This window comes from Gorilla gorilla, chromosome 2 (assembly GCF_029281585.2).
Source record: "Gorilla gorilla gorilla isolate KB3781 chromosome 2, NHGRI_mGorGor1-v2.1_pri, whole genome shotgun sequence".
Classification (NCBI taxonomy): Eukaryota; Metazoa; Chordata; class Mammalia; order Primates; family Hominidae; genus Gorilla; species Gorilla gorilla.
Genome location: NC_086017.1, coordinates 194951646 through 194972357, shown reverse-complemented (window position 1 = coordinate 194972357; position 20712 = coordinate 194951646). Strand labels below are relative to the sequence as shown.

The following is a 20712-nucleotide window of genomic DNA, read 5'->3' as shown; positions in this document are numbered from 1 at the left end:
TAGCTTACACGTTTTAACCATTCAAGGGAAGAGAAATCAAACCAAAAGGTACAGTATGTCACAAGCAATGGCTCTTGTACCATGCTCACCAGTGGTTTAGAAGACAGTCTCTGTACCGATAGGCTAATGTAATAGTATATAAAGTGGTGAGGTATAAAGGTTTACATGATGCTCTGGGTCAGTTACTTTCTAATTTTGATTTAGTATGATACTGATTGATCAGTTTTGTTGTAGAATTCCAGCTTGTGGAATAGCTTATTAATTATTACTTCCCTTATTAAAGAAACTAATGGAAACATTAAGTACCTTCTGTATTCAGGATGCTGTAATATACATTCTGTCCCTACTTGGAGTTGCTTACAGAGTAGTTGTCTCCCTTTTTACAGATAAGGAAACTGGCTTTCAGAGAAGGAACTTTTGAAAGTCAAACTGCTAGTAAGCAATAGAGCTGAGTTTCAAAACCCAAGTCTGTCCATTCGAAAACCAGTTTTCGCTATTCTCCTCCATGCTATTTATAAAACCCCGTTTAAATGTAAGCATGACATGCATGTCACCATGATAACTTTTTTTCTTTGTAAATTGTTATGGAAAGACAGATTTGGCTCTTCAAGGTAACACCTCTGCAATATTTCATGGAGTCAGTTATTTGAGAAACTTGAAAATAGATTTTTGCCAGGAAGAGTGGCTCATGCCTGTAATCCCAGAAATTTGGGAGGCCAAGGTGGGCGGATTCCTTGAGCTCAGGAGTTCGAGGCCAGCTCGGGCAACATGACGAAACCCCATCTCTACCAAAGATACAAAAGATTAGCCAGGTGTGGTGGTGCGTGCCTGGGGTCCCAGCTACTTGGGAGGCTGAAGCAGGAGAATTTTGAACCTGGGAGGCAGAGGTTGCAGTGAGCTGTGGTCCTACTATTACACTCCAACCTGGGTGACAGATGAGACTCTCAAAAACAAAAAAATTTTTTTTAAGTTTTTTAACGATTGCATAGAAAAGAAAAAATTATTTCTAGAGAATTGCAAAATATTGCTTTTGCTCAAATTTGATTAGACTTAAGCATTTAAGACTTATTTTGTACTCTTAATTTTCTGTACTTAAGTGGAGAAAGGATGTTTATCTTTCTTCATTCAAACTGTTCTCTCTGGAAGGCTTAATTTTTCTGACTTTATTGGAACCCGATGGAGCTTTCAGGCTTATGGTTCAGACATTGCTTCCTTTAGGAAGTGCTTTCTTTTTTTCTGAACTCATTGCAGTTTTTATCATTGGTAATGCAGTGTGCCTTATGTAATTGTATGTGTAACATCCTTGAGGGCAGTATAAGCATCTGGAGGACAACAATGACATCTTTCATTTTGTGACAGCACCTAGCATATATCATGTACACAGTAAGGGCACTCAGTTAAAATCTGTTGAGTGAATGAATGTTGAGTGGAATCTTAACCAAGGGATTGAGATTTTTCAGTGTTGCCATAACTAAGACCATAGAATTGATAGGTCAGTGACATCTTAAAATGATTACTTCAAAGATAGCTCTTTAGTAGCACATCTGTTTCCACTAGATTAATGTATTTTGTTTGCTTGCTTCTTTTATGAAAGTAACGAGGCTGGGTGCAGTGGCTTAGCCTGTAATCCCAGCACTTTGGGAGGCCGAGGTGGGCGGATCACTTGAGGTCAGGAGTCAGAGACCAGCCTGGCCAACACGGTGAAACCCCATCTCTACTAAAAATACAAAAAATTAGCTGGGCGTGGTGGTGCACACCTGTTAATCCCAGCTACTAGGGAGGCTGAAGCAGAATTGCTTGAACCTGGAAGGCAGAGGTTGCAGTGAGCTAAGATTGCGCCATGCACTCCAGCCTGGACGACAGAGCGAGACTCTGTCTCAAAAAAAAAAAAAAAAAGTAACGAAATTAAGATTTCTTTAGGGTGGCAAGGTTTTGCCTTCACTATTTTCAAAGCATTTCACTGTTAGTTTATACCTCACATTCTTTGAAGATGGTCATGATTTTATGCCATTTAACATGAAGAAGCCTAGCATCAGAGTTTAAAACCTTTTCTCATGCTGGTGAATACTTTCTTCAAAGAAGCTAGAGGTAATTAAAATCAGAATTCTTTCCCCCTAGTCTTTTTCTTTTTTGAAATCAAATCAGCCATTTGGCATGAAGAGCGTAGCAGTAGAGAGAGATGCTTGTGATCTGTCTTGCAACTTGAATGTAAGCTGCTTTGAACAACATAAATGTGAATGGTCTTGCTGCAGGTCTTAAATCTTTATTGTTAGATTATCCAAGTGACTTTAACCTCAGGAAATGCCATTTGAACTGTCTTGTGTCACCTCAGACTTTTCTTGTAGGAAATAATTATTCTAGTAATAGTGATTCTAGCTTTACAATGTCTGTAAGTGGTGCTTAATCAATTACCTATATATGAGAGTCTCAAGAATAAACTGTTTATTTAGTATGTCTTGTCTTCTTCCTGGGGTGCCAATTAGTCCAGCTTTCCTTGCTGAGCACTCCTGATTGCTTCTTGTAGACTGCAAAGTGAAGATGGCTCAGCTCCTGGTTTTAATCAGTGATAGATTTATGGGGTGACAGGTCTACTCCGTCCCACTTTCTTTCTTTGGATTGGAGATGTTTTCCGAATGGGTTTTTTTTTTTTCGTTTTATATTTTGAAAGAACTTGACAAGTTTGACCTAGAGAGTTTTTAAAGCTTTGTGAGACCAGTGTGCCTCTCTGCTTTATAGTATTCATACCTAGACAATGGCAGCATGAAAGCTCTAGTCGGTTAAAGATTTCTCACTGCTACACCAAACACTTCATGTAAGTATTCCTTGCTGTTGAATCTGTTGAGCTCTTGAATTTGGATGGAAAGATTTTGGATGCAGTAAGTTCAGACAGTAAAGTATTAATCCAAATATACATAGTTTCTGAGTTTCAGAGAATGAGGGGTATCTCAAATTTATCCATGTCTCTTTGGTTCCTAGGTATAGATAAGAACAGTCAGATTGTAAGGCATACCCATAATTTATTTTATTGTTAAGGTGGCATCTGGTGGTGAGGTAAAAAACCCCTTTCTAGCTGGGTGCAATGGCTCATGCCTGTAATCCCAGCACTTTGGGAGCACTTTTGGGAGGTGGATCACCTGAGGTCAGGAGTTGGAGACCAGCCTGGCCAACATGGTGAAACCCCATCTCTACTAAAAATACAAAATTAGCTGGACATGGTGGTGCGTGCCTATAATCCCAGCTACTTGGGAGGCTGAGGCAGGAGAATCGCTTGAACTTGGGAGGCAGAGGTTGCAGTGAGCCGAGATCATGCCATTGCCCTCCAGCCTGGGCAGTAGAGTGAGACTCTGTCTCAAAACAACAACAACAAAAACCTCCCTTTCTTACAGCTGATGCCAGGTTTGGAGTCTGTAGTTTGTTTTTTTTTGTTTGTTTGTTTGGTTTTTTTTTTTTAAGTTGGAGTCTTGCTCTGTCACCCAGGCTGGAGTGCAGTGGCGCGATCTCTGCTCATGGCAAGCTCCGCCTCCTAGGTTCACGCCATTCTCCTTCCTCAGCCTCCGGAGTAGCTGGGACTATAAGCGCCCGCCACCACGCCAGGCTAATTTTTTTTGTATTTTTAGTAGAGATGGGGTTTCACCGCGTTAGCCAGTATGGTCTAGATCTTCTGACCTCGTGATCCACCCGCCTTGGCCTCCCAAAGTGCTGGGATTACAGGCGTGAGCCACCGCGCCCAGCGAGTCTGTAGTTTTTGACTGTTCTGTCTCAATCTGTCTGTGCAAATCCCTTTTTAAAGCTATGCTAGGAAACTTGTTTTAATCCTTTTTGTTTGGTTTGTTTGGGGATTTTTTTTTTTGGTCTTAATTTTTATTACACAGAAATAATCTCCCCAGGCTTCATATTGCTCTGAAAACGTGTTTATAAGCCCACTGGGTATTTGTGGGGCAAGCGGGGAGTATAACGTGGGATTCTTCAAACTTAAATTTGTCATCCCTGGTGCTTTTATATGTCACCTAATTTTCTGTTCTATTGCCCTGATCTGTCAGCCTTTTAAGCCTCTCCTAGAGGTCCCCAGGCAACCCCCAGAGAGAATATTCTCTCCTCCCTTTCTAGCTTTCAGGGTTGTCTTTGAGGCACTTGCCAGGTTTTCCTGTTAGTTCAAGAGAATGCTCACTTTACTGTATTGAGATTCAGGTAAAGCCACAGGAAAGAATCAGCTAAATTATTATTTTTGATCAAGAAGGAGCAAGGACAGAAAAGGATAGGGAGAGAGAGCTCAAGAAAACTGTGCCCTAGTTCCTCTAGTAGTGTATTTTTTGTCAGCTCCAAAGTTTAGTCACTACTACTCTCCAGTCTTTGACCCCTTGCCCCAACTTCTAAAGTCTATTCTTTTTTCTTTGCTGTTCTGTTTCTGCCAGGCTTATTCTTTTTCATTTCAGTTCTCTCTCTCCTTGTACCTTTTCAAGGTTTTGAGCTGTCTTCCCAGACTAAGGCCTCCTTACCTATTCCTGATGTTGCTGGTAAGGCAATGTTTTCCTTGGTCTTATAGCCCATCTTTACCTTTTAATCAGAATCAGTCACTGTTTTTCTGTAACTCCTGACTTTCCAGTCTGCAAACAAGTTATTTTTGTAGAAGAATAGCAAAATTAATCCTTGAGTGCCAACCACACTTCAAGTATCATGCTGTGTGCTTTACATGCATTTCTATTATTATTAATCATCATAAGAACCCTGTTACCCTCATTTCTCAGATGGGGCAAGGAACGGCCAAGTAACTGCGATCACACAGCTAGAACTGGGTGGATTCGGGAATCAAATCCACTTCATATATCAAAGAATAGGGTTTTTATTATGTCCTTTCACTTTTCTAGAATGGCAAACCACCATTAATTACCTTTCTGATAAACCACACTGCCTCTCCCTATCAAGTATCTGGGTGCTGATTCACAGCACAAATTGCAGCAAATTGTTCCAAAGTAGCAGCCTACCCCCAGGAAAGAAAGGGAGCCCTTTTTGACTGCCTAGACTGGATTTTGTCATTGTAAAATGAATAAATATGCATGGTAGCAGATGAAAATTGGAATAGAGGATACATAAAGTGAAAAATAAGTCTTTCTCTCACTATGAACTTCCAGTTCTGCACTTTTCCTTTCCCATAATAACCATTGCATGTTTAGTTACTTGTGTGTTCTTCCAAAGCATCTATTTATATATAGGCATTTATATCTATCTGTGGTTTAACACAAAAATAGTAACATGCAATACATACTCTTCTGCACCATGATTTTTTTCACTTAATATTTTAAAGAACATTCTATATCAATACAAGTAGGTCTGTTACATTCTTTTTAATATTTTATTGAGGTATAATGTACATACAAGAATGTGAATATGTCAGATGTACAACTCAACTAATTAATTTTCACAAGCTGAGCACATCCATGTAACCAGCACCTGGATTGATAAATGGAAATTACCAGCACATCAGGCTTTTTTGTTTGTTTTGGTTTGTTTTGAGACAGCGTCTCACTTGTCACTCAGGCTGGAGTGCAGTGGCATGATCACGGCTCACTGCAGCCTCAACCTCCCAAGGCTGGTCTTGAGCTCCTGGGCTCAAGTGATCCTCCTGCCTTGGCCTCCCAAATTGCTGGGATTACAGGTGTGAACCACTGTGCCTGGCCAGCATATTCTTTTTAATGGCATTATGGTATTCCATGTGAATGAGTATTATTTAACAAATCTTGTATTAATAGATATTTAGGTTGTTTTCAGTCTTCTGCTTCTATGAATATTACTACAGTGAAATGCCTTATATATAGATCTCTGTACCTTGTACAAGTATATTTTTAGGATAAGTTACTGGAAATAGAATTGCTGGGTCAAAGAATATGTACATTTAAAATTTTGTGTATTGCAAAGTTGTCTTAAAAGAAGTTGTGTACCATTTTAAATGTCCTCCAACAATGTACAGAGTGTAAATACATCAGATTGATTTCTAAAAGTTGCCCACGGGGGAGGTTAGATATTCTCATCTGCAGGGAGGGTACAGAGAAATAACAATCCTTTTTTGTGGTTAGCAATTATAAGGGCCTTTGCCTCCCTCATTGTGAATTTGCCCTTTCTGTTTACCCGTATTAGTTTCAAACTTTCTGTCTCTATCCCAGTGGGAGGATGGAAGATGGACAGTCTCTCTGGGTTTCTTCTTGATTCCAGGTAGCTGTGGACCCAGTCCTTAATTAGTTTGGTGGATACTGCCTAGGAAAAGAAATGATAGCCACTGTGTGAGGCCAACAGGTTGATCTTTGCACCTGCCTGGTTCCCAGAGAACCTGAGGTAAGGATGGCTTGAGCCTAGTTCTTTGGCTGCTGTGGATGTACTTGCTTGTCAGTGTCTGGACTGGCCAAGTCTGGGTTGGTATAGTAGCCCCTTCAGATAAAGCAGCTTTGGAGGGGTGAATTGGCCCACCCAGAAACAGGGGATCTGTGAATAGCTATTAGACCCCAAGTGGTATGGTAAGTCTTTATAGGAAAATGAGAAAAAGGGTTTTACTACCGTTCTCGGGCTGAGGAGGAAGATAACCTGAGGTCATTGAACCAAGTAGTGCTTTCCAAATCAGTGCATCTGCCTTTTTAAAAATTAAGATATAATTCACATATAAAATTCACCATTTAAAGCAGGGGTTCCCAGCCCTGGGCAAGGGACTGGTACCAGAACTGGCTTGCAGAGCAGGAGGTGAGCGGCAGGGGAACAAGTGAAACTTCGTTTGTGGGGTTTTTTTTGTTTTTCTTTTTTGTTTGTTTATTTTTTTGAGACAGAGTCTTGCTCTGTCACCCAGGCTGGAGTGTAGTGGCGTGATCTTGGCTCACTGCAATCTCTGCCTCCCAGATTCAAGTGATTCTCCTGCCTTAGCCTCCCAAGTACCTGGGATTACAGGCACCTGTCATCACGCCTGGGTAACTTTTGTATTTTTAGTAGAGACAGGGTTTTGCCATGTTGGCCAGGCTGGGATCTAGGTTGCGTACTCCTTATGAGAATCTAATGCCTGATGATCTGTTACTGTCTCCCATCATACCCAGACGGGACTGTCTGGTTGCAGGAAAACAAGCTCAGGGTTCCCACTGATTCTACATTATGAGAAGTTGTGTAATTACTTCATTATATATTATGATATAATAGAAATAAAGTGCAGAATAAATGTAATGCACTTGAATCATTCTGAAACCATCCCCCCACTCCTGGTCTATGGAAAAATTGTCTAACACAAAACCGGTCCTTGGTGCCAAAAAGGTTGGAGACCACTGATTTAAAATGTACAGTTGGCTGAGTGTGGTGGCCCACACTTGTAATCCTACCACTTAGGAGGCCTGGCACTTAGGAGGCCGAGGTCAGAGGATTGCTTGAGTCTAGACCAGCCTGGGCAACATAGTGAGACCCCCCACATCTCTCTAAAAATAATAATAAATAAAAATAGAAAGCCAAAGTAAATTCAGTGGTTTTTATTATATTTAAAAGGCTGTGCAACTATCATCGTCATCTAATCCCAGGGCCTTTTCATTATCCCAGAAAGAAACCCCATTCCCATTAGCAGTCACTCCCCCATTCCCTCCTTCCCTCCTTCCCCTCAGCCTTAGGCAGCCATCAGCCTGCTTTCTCTAGGGACTTTCCTCTTCTGGAGATTTCATATACATCAAGTCACATAATATGTGGCCTTTTGTGTCTGTTTCTTTCACTTAGCTTAATGTTTTTAAGGTTCACTCGTGTTGCAGTATATATCATCAGTACTTCTGTTTCTTTTTATGGCCAAATAATATTCCAGTGTATGGATATATTACATTTGTTTATTCCTTCATCAGTTGATGGGCATTTGAGTTGTTTCCATTCTTCAGCTATTAATAATGGTGCTGTGAACCTCCATGTGCACATTTTTGTGTGGACATATGTTTTCATTTCTCAGTATATATAGCCAGGAATGGAATTGCTGGGTCATATGGTAACTGTTTTTTTTTTTTTAATTGTAGAAAAAAAAACATGAAATATACCATCTTAATCACTTTTAAGCATATAGTTCAGTAGAGTTCAGTATATTCACATTTTTGTAAAACCAATCTCTAGAACTTTCTCATTTTGCAGATCTGAAACTTTACTCATTAAACAATACGTCCCCTTTTTCTCCTCCCTTCATCCCTTGATAACCACCATTCTACTTCCTTTTTCTATGCATTTGGCTACTTTAGATACCTCATACAAGTAGAATCATAAAATACTTAGTGTTTTGGACTGGCTTATTGCATAATGTCCACAAGGTTTATCCATGTTGGAGCACGTGACAGTATTTACTTCCTTTTTTAAGGCTGAATAATACTTTATTTTGTGTGTATATCACATTTTGTTTATCCATTCACCTATTGATGAACATTTGAGTTATTTCTACCTCTTGTTATTGTGAATAATGCTGCTATGAAAATGGGTGTGCAAATATCTCTTTGAGACCGACCATGCATTCAATTCTATTTTTTGAGATGGAATCTCACTCTGTCGCACAGGCTGGAGTGCAGTGGCGTGATCTCAGCTCACTGCAAGCTCTACCTCCCAGGTTCAAGCAATTCTGTCTCAGCCTACCGAGTGGCTGGGACTACAGGTGCACACCACCATGCCTGGCTAATTTTTGTATTTTTTTTTTTAGTAGAGACAGGGTTTCACCATATTGGTCAGGCTGGTCTTGAACTCCTGACCTCAGGTGATCCACTTGCCTTGGCCTCCCAAAGTGCTGGGATTACAGGCATGAGCCACCACACCTGGCCAATTCTTTTGGATGTATATCCAGTTACAGGATTGGTAGATCACATGGTTATTGTATTTTTAATTTTTTGAGGAATTCTCATACTGTTTTCCATGGCGGTTGTACCATTTTACATTCTCGCAAACAGCGCTCAAGTCTTCCAGTTTCTCACATTCTTGCCAACATTTGTTATTTTCTCTTTGTGTGAGTGTGTAGGTGTTCGACAGTAGCCATCTTGATGAGTGTGAGATAATACCTCACTGTGGTTTTGATTTGCTTTTTTTGGTGATTAGTGATGTTGAGCATCTTTTCACATGCTCGTTGGCCATTTGTTTTATCATCTCTGGAAAAATGTATTTCAAGTACTCGAGTTATTTGATTTTTTGTTGTTGTTGAGTTATAAGCATTCTTTTTTGTTTGTTTGTTTTTTTGAGACAGAGTCTTGCTCTTTCGCCCAGACCAGAGTACAGTGGAGCAATCTCGGCTCGCTGCAATCTCCATCTCCTGGGTTCAAGCACTCTTCCCACCTCAGCTGGGATTACAGGCGTGTGCCACCACGCCTGGCTAATTTTTGTACTTTTTAGTAGAGATGGGGTTTCGCCATGTTGGCCAGGCTGGTCTCGAACCCCTGACTTCAAATGATCCACCTACCTCAGCCTCCCAGAGTGCTGGGTTTACAGGCATGAGCCACTGCACCCGCCTGAGTTATAAGCATTCTTTATTTGTTCTTGATATCACCCCCTTTTCAGATACATTATTTGCAAATACTTCCATTCTATGATTTATTTCTGCTTTTTTACTCTTTTGATTGTATCTTTTGATACACAAAAGTTTTTAAGTTTGATATAGTCCCAGTTGTCTATTTTTTCTTTTGTTGCCTGTGCCTTTGGTGTCATAGCCAAGAAATCATTACCAAGTCCAGTGTCATGAGGCTTTTCTTCTGTTTTTTTCTAGGAGTTTTATAGTTGAGGGTCTAAAACATTTAGGTATTTAATCCATTTTGAGTTAATTTTTGTATATTGGTATAAGATAAAGATCTAGCTGCTGTCTTTTGCATGTGGGTATCCAGTTTTCCCTTTGTTTTCTTTTTGAAGAACTATCAAATTGTTTTCCATAGGTAGCTACACCATTTTGCACTCCTTCAAGTAGTGTGAGGATTCCATCTGTTATTGCCTGTCTTTTCTATCAGCAACTACAATTTTTTTTGTATTTTTAAATTGTAAAATATATATAACATAAAATTTACCATTATAGACATTTTTTAGTGCACACTTTAGTTGCTTTAAGTACATTCACAGTGTTGTAGGTTGGGCATGGTGGCTCATGCCTGTAATTCCAGCACTTTGGGAGGCGGAGGTGGGAGGATTGGCTGAGGCCAGGAGTTTCAGACAGTGTTGTATAACCATCACTACTATCTATTTCCAGGACTTTTTCATTATCCCAAACAGAAACACTGAACCTGTTAAACAATAGCTCCCTATTACCCCCTCCCCTCAGCCACTAGTAACCGCATTCTACTTTCTGTCTCTGTGAGTTTGTCTATTCTAGATCCTTCATGTAAGTGGAACCATAATTTTTTTTCTTTTTGGTCCAGCTTCTTTTGCGTAGCATAGCGTTTTAATGGTTCGTCGATATTGTAGCATGGTGAAAATTTCCTTTGTAAAGCTCAAATATTCCGTTCTATGTATTTACCACATTTTGGTTATCCATTCATCTGTTGATGGACATTTGGGTTGTCTCCATCTCTTGGTTATTGTGACTAATGCTGTGATGTACAAAGGTTTTGACATCCCCACATCCTTGGCAATACTGTTTTTAATTTTTTTGAGACAGAGTCTCACTCTGTCACTCAGGCTGGAGTGCAGTTGTATGAACATGGCTCACTACAACCTCAACCTGGTCTCAAACAACCCTCCTTCCACAGCCTCTTGAGTAGCTGGGACCATAGGCACGCGCCACCACACCTGGCTAATTTTTTAATTTTCTGTAGAGATGAGGTCTTGCCAAGTTGCCCAGGCTGCTTTCGAACTCCTGGGCTCAAATAATCCTGCCCCGGCCTCCCAAAGTGCTGGGATTACAGGTGTGAGCCACTGTGCCTGGCCTATTTTCCTTTTTTTTAAATGTGATAATAGCCATCGTAGTGGGTATAGTTTTGATTTCCATTTTGCTAGTGACTAGTAATGGTAAGCATCTTTTCATGTGCTCATTGAGTATTTGTATTTCTTCTCTGGAGAACTGTCTATTTACTTCCTTTCCCATTTTTACATTGGGTTGTTGAGTTTTTTTAATATATTCTGGATATTAATCCCTTATTGGATATGATTTGCACATTTTCTCCCATTTTGTTGCCTTTATTATATCCATCCTGGTGAGTGTGAAGGGGTGTATCATTGTGGTTTTGATTTGCCTTTCCTTAATGACTAATGAACATCTTTTCATGTCTTATTGTATATGTATTCTTCTTCGGAGAAATGCCTGTTTCTCCAAATCTTTTGCCCATTTAAAAATAGCTATTTGTCTTTTTATTGAGTTGTAAAAGTTATTTATATATTCTGGATACTAGACCCTTATTAAGAGATATGATTCACAAATATTTTTCCCATTCTGTGAGTTGTCTGATCACTTTCTTCACAGTGTTTTCTGAAGCATAAACATTCTAATTTTGCTGAAGTTCATTTTATCTATTTTTTTCTTTTGTTGCTTGTACTTTTAAGTGTCATGTCAAGGAAACCGTGACCTAATTCAAAGTCACAAAGATGTGTACCTATGTTTTCTTCTAAGAGCTTTAAAATTTTAGCTCTTAAATTTAGGCATTTGATTAATTCGGAGTTAATGTTTGCATTTGAGATTTGAGATAGGGGTCCAAACTCATTCTGTGCTTATGGATATCCACTTGTCTGAGCACCATTTTTTGACAAGACTATTCTTTCCCCTAGTGAATTGTTTTGGAACCTTAGTCAAAAATCAGGTGACCGTAATCGTATGGGTGTATTTCTGGACTGTCAATTCTGTCCATTGATCTATACATCTGACCTTATTCTAATACTACATTGTCTTTATTCCTGTAGGTTTGTGTTGTAAATTCTGAAACTATGAATTGTGAGTCTTCCAACTGTTAATATGAAATATTACATTGATTTTTCATATGTTGAACCAAGCTGGCATTCCTGTGACAAATTCCACTTGGTCATGATTTATAATCCTTTTTATATATGGCTGGATTTGGTTTGCCAATATTTTCTTGAGGATTTTTGCATCTCTTTTCATAAAGGAATATTGATAGTTTTTTGTGATGTCTTTGGTTTTGATACGGAGGTGATAGTGGCTACATAGAATGTTCCTTCCTCTTCTATTTTTTGAAAGAGTTTGAAAAGGATTGGTGTTAATTCTCTTTTATATTTGGTAGAATTTCCCAGTTGTAGTAAGTTGAATAGTGTGCTTCCCCAAAATTTGTGTCCACGTAGAACCACAGAATGTTACTTTACTTGAAATAGGGTCTTTGCAGATTTGATTAGTTGCAGAGAGATCATATTACATTAGGATGTACCTTAAATCCATTGACTCATGTCCTTATAAGAAGAAGAGAGGACAAAGAAAGATACAGAAAACAAGACCAAAGAGATGGTGGCAGAGATTGGAGTGATGCACCTGTAAGCCAAACAATGCCAAGAATTGTCGAGAGCCACCAGAAGCTAGGAAGAGGGGAGGAAGGACACTTCCCTAGACCCTTCAAAAGGAAGCATGGCCCTGCTGACACTTTACACCTTGATTTCTGACTTCTAGCTTCCAGAACTGGAAGAGAATAGATTTTTGTTTTAAGCCACCAAGTTTGTGTTACAACAGCTGTAGGAAACTCAAATACTAGTGAAGCCAATGAGAAACATAGGCACCTAACACCTAATCTGGCTCTGGGGTTTTCTTTGTGGTAAGTTTTTTGAATTACTAATTCAGTCTCTTTACTTACTCTTGGTCTGTTCAGATTTTCTATTTCTTCGAGTCAATTTTAGTAGTTTGTGTCTTTCTAGGAATTTTAAATTTCATCTAAGTTATTCTCATTTGTTGGTATATAATTGTTCATTGTATTTTGTAGTAATTCTGATTTCTATAAGGTTGGTAGTAACATTCTGCTTTCATTCCTGATTTTAGTAATTTGTTTTTATTTTTATTTTTCTTTTTTAGCAAATCTCAGACCTGTATGAGATGACTTTCGTAATTTGAGTCTTTTTTTCTTTGTCACTGTAGCTAAAAGTTTGTCAATTTTATTGTTCATTTCAAACAAATCCAACTTTTGGATTTATTAATTTTTCTGTTATTTTTCTATTCATTTACGTATGTTCTTCATTCTTTCCCTCTGCTTGCTTTGGTTTTAGTTTGCTCTTCTCTTTACACTTTCTTAATGTGAAAAGTTAGATTATTGAGTTGAGATCTCTTTTTTTAGTGTGGGCATTCATAGCACCACTTTTGTTGCCTCCTATAAATTTTGGTATATTGTATTTTTGTTTTCATTCATCTGAGTTTCCTAGTTGCCCTCGTGATTTCTTCTTTGAACCGTTGGTTATTTAGGAGTTTGTTAATTTCCATTAACTGGTGAATTTTCTGAATTTATTTCTGTATTGATTTGTAATTTTATTCCACGTGATCAGAGGACATAGTTTGTATAATTTTAGTGTTTTAGTTTAAGTTTATTGAGAGTTGTTTTGTGACTGAACGTATCCTGGAATATGCTGCATGTGCACTTGAGAAGAATGTATATTCTGTTTTTGTTGGGTGGTGTGTTCTATAGATGTCTGTTAGGTCTAGTCGTTTCATAGAGCTGCTGAAGTCTTCTGCTTCCTTGCTGATCATTTAATTATTCTCTCCATTATTGTAAATAGAGTTCTGAAGTCTCCAGCTATTGTTGAGTTATTTATTCCTTTAGTTCTGTCCATTTTTCTTCATTTTTGAGATTCTTTTGTTAGGTACATATGTTTCTAATTGCTATTTCTTGATGGATTGACCTTTTCATCATTATATAATATCCTCCTTTTTCTCTAGCAATGAATTTTGTCTTAAGGTCTATTTTGTCTTACTATGCATGTGGCCTTGTAGAGTCCAGGAATATGTTAGAGGTTTTCAGAGTTTGTATGGAAATCTTATTCCCCTGCTTTTCCTCTTAAGATTTTCGATTAGTCTCTTATTTGCCCCCAAGTGTTATCCATCATCTCAGGCAGCCTCAAACTTAAAACACTTACCTGTCATTGTTTTTGACAAATGCCCTCTGTGAAAAGTTTTGTACTTGGAGAGCTCCCAGTCAGGTTAAACAGACAGCCTTGAAAGTGGATTTTGCATGGAATCAACAGCCAGGTCAAATAATGACAATTCTTTGGGAATGAGGCTTTGAAAGAGCTCCAGCTCCATTCTACCAGCTACCTCGGTTTTCAAGACTACCTTGTAACTAGAGAGTGGGGGATTGGACTAGGCCAAGTTAAAATGCTGCAAAGCTTTGGGAGGCCGACGCAGGCAGATCACAAGGTCAGGAGATTGAGACCATCCTGGCTGACATGGTGAAACCCGGTCTCTACTAAAAATACAAAAAATTAGCTGGGTGTGGTAGCGGGCGCCTGTAGTCCCAGCTACTCGGGAGGCTGAGGCAGCAGAATGGTGTGAACCCGGGAGGCGGAGCTTGCAGTAGCGGAGATTGCGCCACTGCACTCCAGCCTGGGAGACAGCGAGACTCCGTCTCAAAAAAGAAAAAAATAAACAAACAAACAAAAAATGCTGCAAAGCTAGGTGTTTTGAGATTCAGCTGTTTTTCTTAAGTAAATACATCCTGGTTTGCTATAAGCCTTTGATTAGTTTCCAGAGTTCTGAAAAAGTTGATTCTGACATTTTTTGCCAGTTCTTTCATTGCTCTTATGAAGGAGAGTTTTCAGAGCTCCTTACTTTGTTATTTTTCATTGATGTAGTCCAGTGCGTTACACAGGTGTGAGGGTAGGCACTAGGACAGCAGCGCCTTCCTGAATCAGTAGTGCTAAGCTTGTCCAAGAGTTACCAAATCAGGAAGAAGCAGGTGACATCCCTCCTAAGTGGAGATATACAAAACTTAAGCTCTTCTATTTCTCAAAGGAAAAGGAGAGAGGAGGAAGCCATTATTCTTTGATCATTTGCATGCTAGGTGCATGTACTATCTTATTTAAGCCTCACTACAACCTTTATGAGGTAGGAGGTATTGTCCTCATTTTACAAATGAGGGAATAAAGTGCCACAGGCCACAGAACTGCTAAGTGACATACTTAGGATTCAGACTTGAAAAGGCCATTCTCTTCACCATGTTTTCCATTTGTTGGTTCGTCGCTGTGTGACTGCTACATTTCATCATGTTTTCTCATTTCATCATCAGTCAGCCCTTTTTTTTCCTTTTTATTTATTTATTTTTTTTTGAGACAGGGTCTCCCTCTGTTGCCCAGACTGGAGTACAGTGGCGCAATTTTGGCTCACTGCAGACTTGACCTCCTGGGCTCAAGCAATCCTCCCACCTTAGCCTCCCAAATAGCTAGGACCCAAGCATGTGCCACCATGCCCAGCTGATTTTGTTCATTTTTTTGTAAAGAGGAGGTCTCACTATGTTGCCCAGGCTGGTCTCAAATTTCTAGGCTCAAGGGATGGATCCTCCTGCCTGGACCTCCCAAAGTGCTAGGATTATAGGCGTGAGCCACCACACCCGGCCCATTCAACCCTTTCAGGTAGATTTTATTATTCTCATTTTACAGAAGAGGAAACAAGCTGAGCGGTTAGGCCTCTTCCCCAGGTTATAATGTAAGTAGGACAGAGTCACTTCTGCTGGACTCCTTCACCCATACTTTTAGCCAAAATGCAGTACTGCCTCAGTAGGCCTAGGATTGCCACACATCCTCTCATGCTCATCCGCTTCTGGGGACCAGCATATGCTATTTCCCAGCAAGGAAGCCATTTTTATGTGGTGTCTGAAGTCCTAGAGTGACCAAGGTCAAAATAAATCCTCCTGGCTACCCATGTCTTGATGTATAGTAGAAAGAGCACTAGATTAGGAATTCTGGCTTGGCCACTGAATTTGGCCCTCTGACAACTTGTACCTTTTAGAGCCTGTTTTTCTCATCTATAATTGGCCTTCAGAATAGGGTTTACAAAGAAGAAAGTATGTGCATTTCACTTTTCTTATTTCTTTTAAATTTGTTAAGTGTGTCTTATGATGAATTTATAGTGGTTCACATACATAATTTGTTAATAAGTATACATATATGGGATGTGTCTGTTACTAATGGATGGTGTTTACTAATGGGGTGCCCCATGAAAGCAGTTTGATGACCACTGGCTTATGAAGTAAGGGATTTTGGCTACAGTCTGTTTCAGTGCCAGTACTCATAATTTATCAGAAAAGCTTCTTGCATTTGGATTGAAAACTTAGCAGTGTTAACTCTTTGTCTACTGTTAACCTCGATGTCTTTGGTTATCTTTCCCCCCGCTTTTTTTTTTTGAGACAGAGTTTCCCTCTTGTTGCCCAGGCTGGAGTGCAATGGCGTGATCTCGGCTCACCTCAACCTCCGCCTCCTGGGTTCAAGTGATTCTCCTGCCTCAGCCTCCTGAGTAACCGGGACTACAGGCATGCACCACCACGCCCAGCTACTTTTGTATTTTTAGTAGAGACGAGGTTTCTTCATGTTGGTCAGGCTGGTCTCGAACTCCTGACCTCAGGTGATCCGTCCGTCTCAGCCTCCCAAAGTACTGCTGGGATTACAGGCGTGAGCCACCGCACCCGGCCTTTATCTTTCATTTTTTTTCATGTATTTTCCTTTATTGTAATCACTTTATCCAGAAACATATCCTCGTCTTGACAGTGCTGTGGTGCCTGTGGTTTCCAGAAGCTGGGTGTGCTGTGTGTCCGTGGTTTGAGGAGGTTGCCCATGGAACTGACAGAGGAAGCAGAGTAGTCGTTGCCATTTTTCAGCCTAGTAGGCAGGATCAGGGACCCCATCTTGCTCTCTTTGCCTTGAACCACAATTAGAGTAAAACACCAAAGCCCTGACTGATCATGATCATAGCAATCCGATCTTTATGATCATGGCCAGACCATTCTCAGGTCGTCTTTACCCTAAGATATCAATCACTGGGTATGACAACCTAGACCTAAGGGTGCACTCTGGGTAGTAAAGATGATTAACTCTCCCAAAGGAAACTAAGGAATCCTGGGCAACACGAATCACTGCTCTCTTCCTATAGGATAAACCTCCCAAGGCTCCAGTCCCTGTGAGGAGGCTCTGCCCGCCTGCCCTTCCCAGGGTTCCAGGCTCCACATTGGGAGGTGTACACAGTGCTCTTCGCTCTTCATTGCCTTGTGTATGATCCCTTTTCCCATCTTTGCATAAATGCTGTCCCTCTCACCATCTTTGAAAGAGTTCTGGGTAATTACTTACCAAAGGTGGTATAATGCTGTCACAGTCCCCGCTAGTGAGACATCTGATACAACTGATGGAATCAGTTCAACAAAATGCAGTAAAATTTTATTTAATGTACTACGGAGAAAGAAAAAATGCTACCAGTTATAAGATGCATCCTGATTTCAGATATTAAAATGGAAAAAATGTCTTAAGATCTGTGAAAAATGTAGCTTCCTTTCCCACCTCTCAAGTGGGAGAGCAAAAACTGGACAGACTAGAAATGCCAGGGGCTAGCTGAGAACCTTACAGACTGAGCAACTGCGGAAGCCACAGGTGACACCGAGATGTAGCGGCTGCCAGGGACAAGACAAAGAATATTTTCTAAAGTAAATCCTCTTACCAGTATGTTATTGAAATCAGTCCTTATTGGCATTGAAGAAGGTGAAAGTGCTACTTGCCTGTTGCCTACAGAGACTGGAGGAATGACAAATGTTTAAATTATTTTAATTCAACAAGTAGATGAATACCTGCTATGTGAAGGAGTTGTGGCAATTCATAAAATTAATATATTTTTTGAAGTTTGTAGTTTTCAATAATAACTTAATTTCTTATCTAAAATGTAACAAGTTAATTATATTATCGAATAAACCTCAATTTCATAGTAGTACTAACAACATCAACACTTACAGAAAAAGGAAAGTCACCCAACTCCCACATGTAAACAGACTTTAGAAGCAGTTGCAGAGGTTTTCTAAATTATCCCTGAATTCCTATCACATGAGTATTTTTCTCAGACATGTTGACCTTCACCTACACAGATGACTCACATGTGTTTCCATAAGCCGGCAGTAAGTTTAAGAAGCATACCATGCCCTGAGGAAAAAGAAGTAATGTTAGCTCTTCTACTGTTGGCCAAAGAACCTAATTCTGTATATTACTTCTGTCTTTGGTTTGGCTATTATAGACAATAAATTATTGATCTGATTATAATTGAGAAAAGTAAGCTGTTCTAAAGAAGTAAAATATGGATCTAGGGAAAGGAAGTTAGCTCCCAGAGCATTTACAATTTCCCAGGAATTCTGTGACTTTACCAACCCTAGGCAGTGCTGATACTTTAAAAGCATTCATTTCACTTGCTTTTTTTTTTTAGCTCACCCCCTATCCCCCAGGTATACAGTACTCTTACATAATTGTGGAAGAATCTTACAAGGGGGTAATGTAGATCAGACTTTCCTGCTTTCATTTTTAACTTCCCTAAATTATAAATATTTATTTTGTAGGTATTATAGCTGCAAATGTCCTTGTATTCTGTTTATGGAGAGTACCTTCTCTGCAGCGGACAATGATCAGATATTTCACATCGAATCCAGCCTCAAGTAAGTCTAACTTGTGTGAATTTATTTTAAGGTAGAAATAATATGAAAGAAATATGCTTTAGTTAATGGAAGTGCTGTAAAAAAGACGAGTTATCTATCAATAGCTACAAGCAAAATGCAGAGGATAGGCTGTAAGCTCCTTCACTGAGGACAGGGACCTCACCTCTCTTTTTCTTTGTTTTTTTTGAGACGGAGTCTTCCTCTGTTGCCCAGGCTGGAGTGCAGTGGTGCAGTCTTGGCTCACTACAACCTCCACCTCCCAGGTTCAAGTGACTCTCCTGCCTCAGCCTCCCTGGTAGCTAGGATTACAGGTGCCCGCCACCACACCCAGCTAGTTTTTGTATTTTTAATAGAGACAGGGTTTCACCGTGTTGGATAGGCTGTTCTTGAACACCTGACCTCAGGTGATCTGCCTGGCTCGGCTGGAGTGCAGTGGCGTGATCTCAGCTCACTGCAAGCTCTACCTCCCGGGTTCACGCCATTCTCCTGCCTCAGCCTCCTGAGTAGCTGGGACTACAGGTGCCCGCCACCACGCCCGGCTAATTTTTTTGTATTTTTAGTAGAGACGGGGTTTCACCATGTTAGCCAGGATGGTCTTGATCTCCTGACCTCGTGATCTGCCCTCCTCAGCCTCCCAAAGTGCTAGGATTACAGGCGTGAGCCTCTGCGCCTAGCCAATTTACTTTTTATTTTATTTTATTTGTTTTTTTTTGAGACAGGGTCTTGCTCTGTTGCCCAGGCTAGAGTGCAGTGATACGATCTTGGCTCACTGCAACCTCTGCTTCTCAGGCTCAAGTGATTCTCCCACCTCAGCCCCCAGGAGCTGGGACTACAGGTGCATGCCACCATGCCCAGCTGATTTTTTTTGTTTTTAGTGCAGATGAGGTCTTGCCATGTTTTCCAGACTGCTTATTTTTTTCTAATCAACTTTTGCCATAAGGACAAGTTGCTTTCATTGAACTGAGAGTTTTTATTGGTTGCTTACTAAGTAGAAAAGAGATTTGTTAAGACAGCTTTTTGTCACTTTTAAAAATGATGTCTTAAGCTGGTCATAGTGACTCACATCTATAATCCCAGCACTTGGGGAGGCTGAGGCAGGTGAACTGCTTGAGCTCAGGAGTTCAAGACCAGCCTGGGAAACATGGTGAAACCCCATCTCTACTAAAAATACAGAAATTAGTTGGGCATGGGGTATGTACCTATGGTCCCAGCTACTCAGGAGGCTGAGGTGGGAGGATCACTTGAGCCCTTGAGCCTCAACTTGAGGAAGTTGAGGCTGCAGTGAGCCAAGATCGTGCCACTGCACTCCAGCCTGGGGCGACAGAGCAAGACTCTCTCCAAAAAAAAAAAAAAAAAAGTCTTAAAAAAATAGCTGTTTTTGTTTTCCATGTTTAATTTGTTTCATAAATTTATTTTTTTTTTTTTTTTTTTTTTTTGAGATACAGTCTCGCTCTGTGGCCCAGGCTGGAGTGCAGTGGCTCAATCTTGGCTCACTGCAAACTCTACCTCCTGGGTCCAAGTGATTCTCCCGCCTCAGCCTCCCGAGTAGCAGGAATTACAAACGTGCGTCACCACACCTGGCTAATTTTTATATTTTTAATAGAGATGGGGTTTGACTATGTTGGCCAGGCTGGTCTTGAACTCCCGACTTAGTGATCTGCCTGCCTTGGCCTCCCAAAGTGCTGGGATTACAGGCGTGAGCCACTGCATCCGGCCTAATTTTAAAAGTTTAAAATAGATAATTTTTATTGGCTGTGTGTTTCATGATTACCAGACTATGTTTCTCTCTCTTGTAGAGGTCCTTTGTTCTCCAATGTTGCTGTCAACATTCAGTCATTTCTCCTTATTTCACATGGCAGCAAATATGTATGTTTTGTGGAGCTTCTCTTCCAGCATAGTGAACATTCTGGGTCAAGAGCAGTTCATGGCAGTGTACCTATCTGCAGGTAATATACTTTAATCTCGGGGCCTTTGAGAATATAAGCACTCTAAGCTATCTGCAAAACGGACAAAGGGAATGGTTACTGCCATATTCTACACGTAGTGAGTGCTCAGAACATATTTGTTTCTCACAGTGTATGTAGAGAAGGGAGCCACAGATTGGTGGAGATGTTGCCTTTTCTGTTCATTTTGCTGATTTCCTCTTACATATGAATTATGTGGGTATGTT

General features: G+C 40.2%; 1 protein-coding gene across 8 annotated transcripts in view; it reads left to right on the top strand.

Moving 5' to 3' along the window:
- The window catches only part of PARL (presenilin associated rhomboid like), a 58701-nt gene that overhangs the window by 22408 nt on the left and 15581 nt on the right, over positions 1-20712 (top strand). For 4 of the 8 annotated variants that reach the window (XM_019024365.4, XM_055381978.2, XM_004038084.5 and 1 more), the window contains exons 5-6: positions 18447-18542; positions 20339-20488. In XM_019024365.4, the coding sequence (XP_018879910.3) occupies positions 18447-18542; positions 20339-20488 (246 nt within the window). The remainder of the gene's footprint in view (positions 1-18446; positions 18543-20338; positions 20489-20712) is intronic. The other 4 variants (XM_055381981.2, XM_019024366.4, XM_055381982.2 and 1 more) reach the window with 1 other exon arrangement.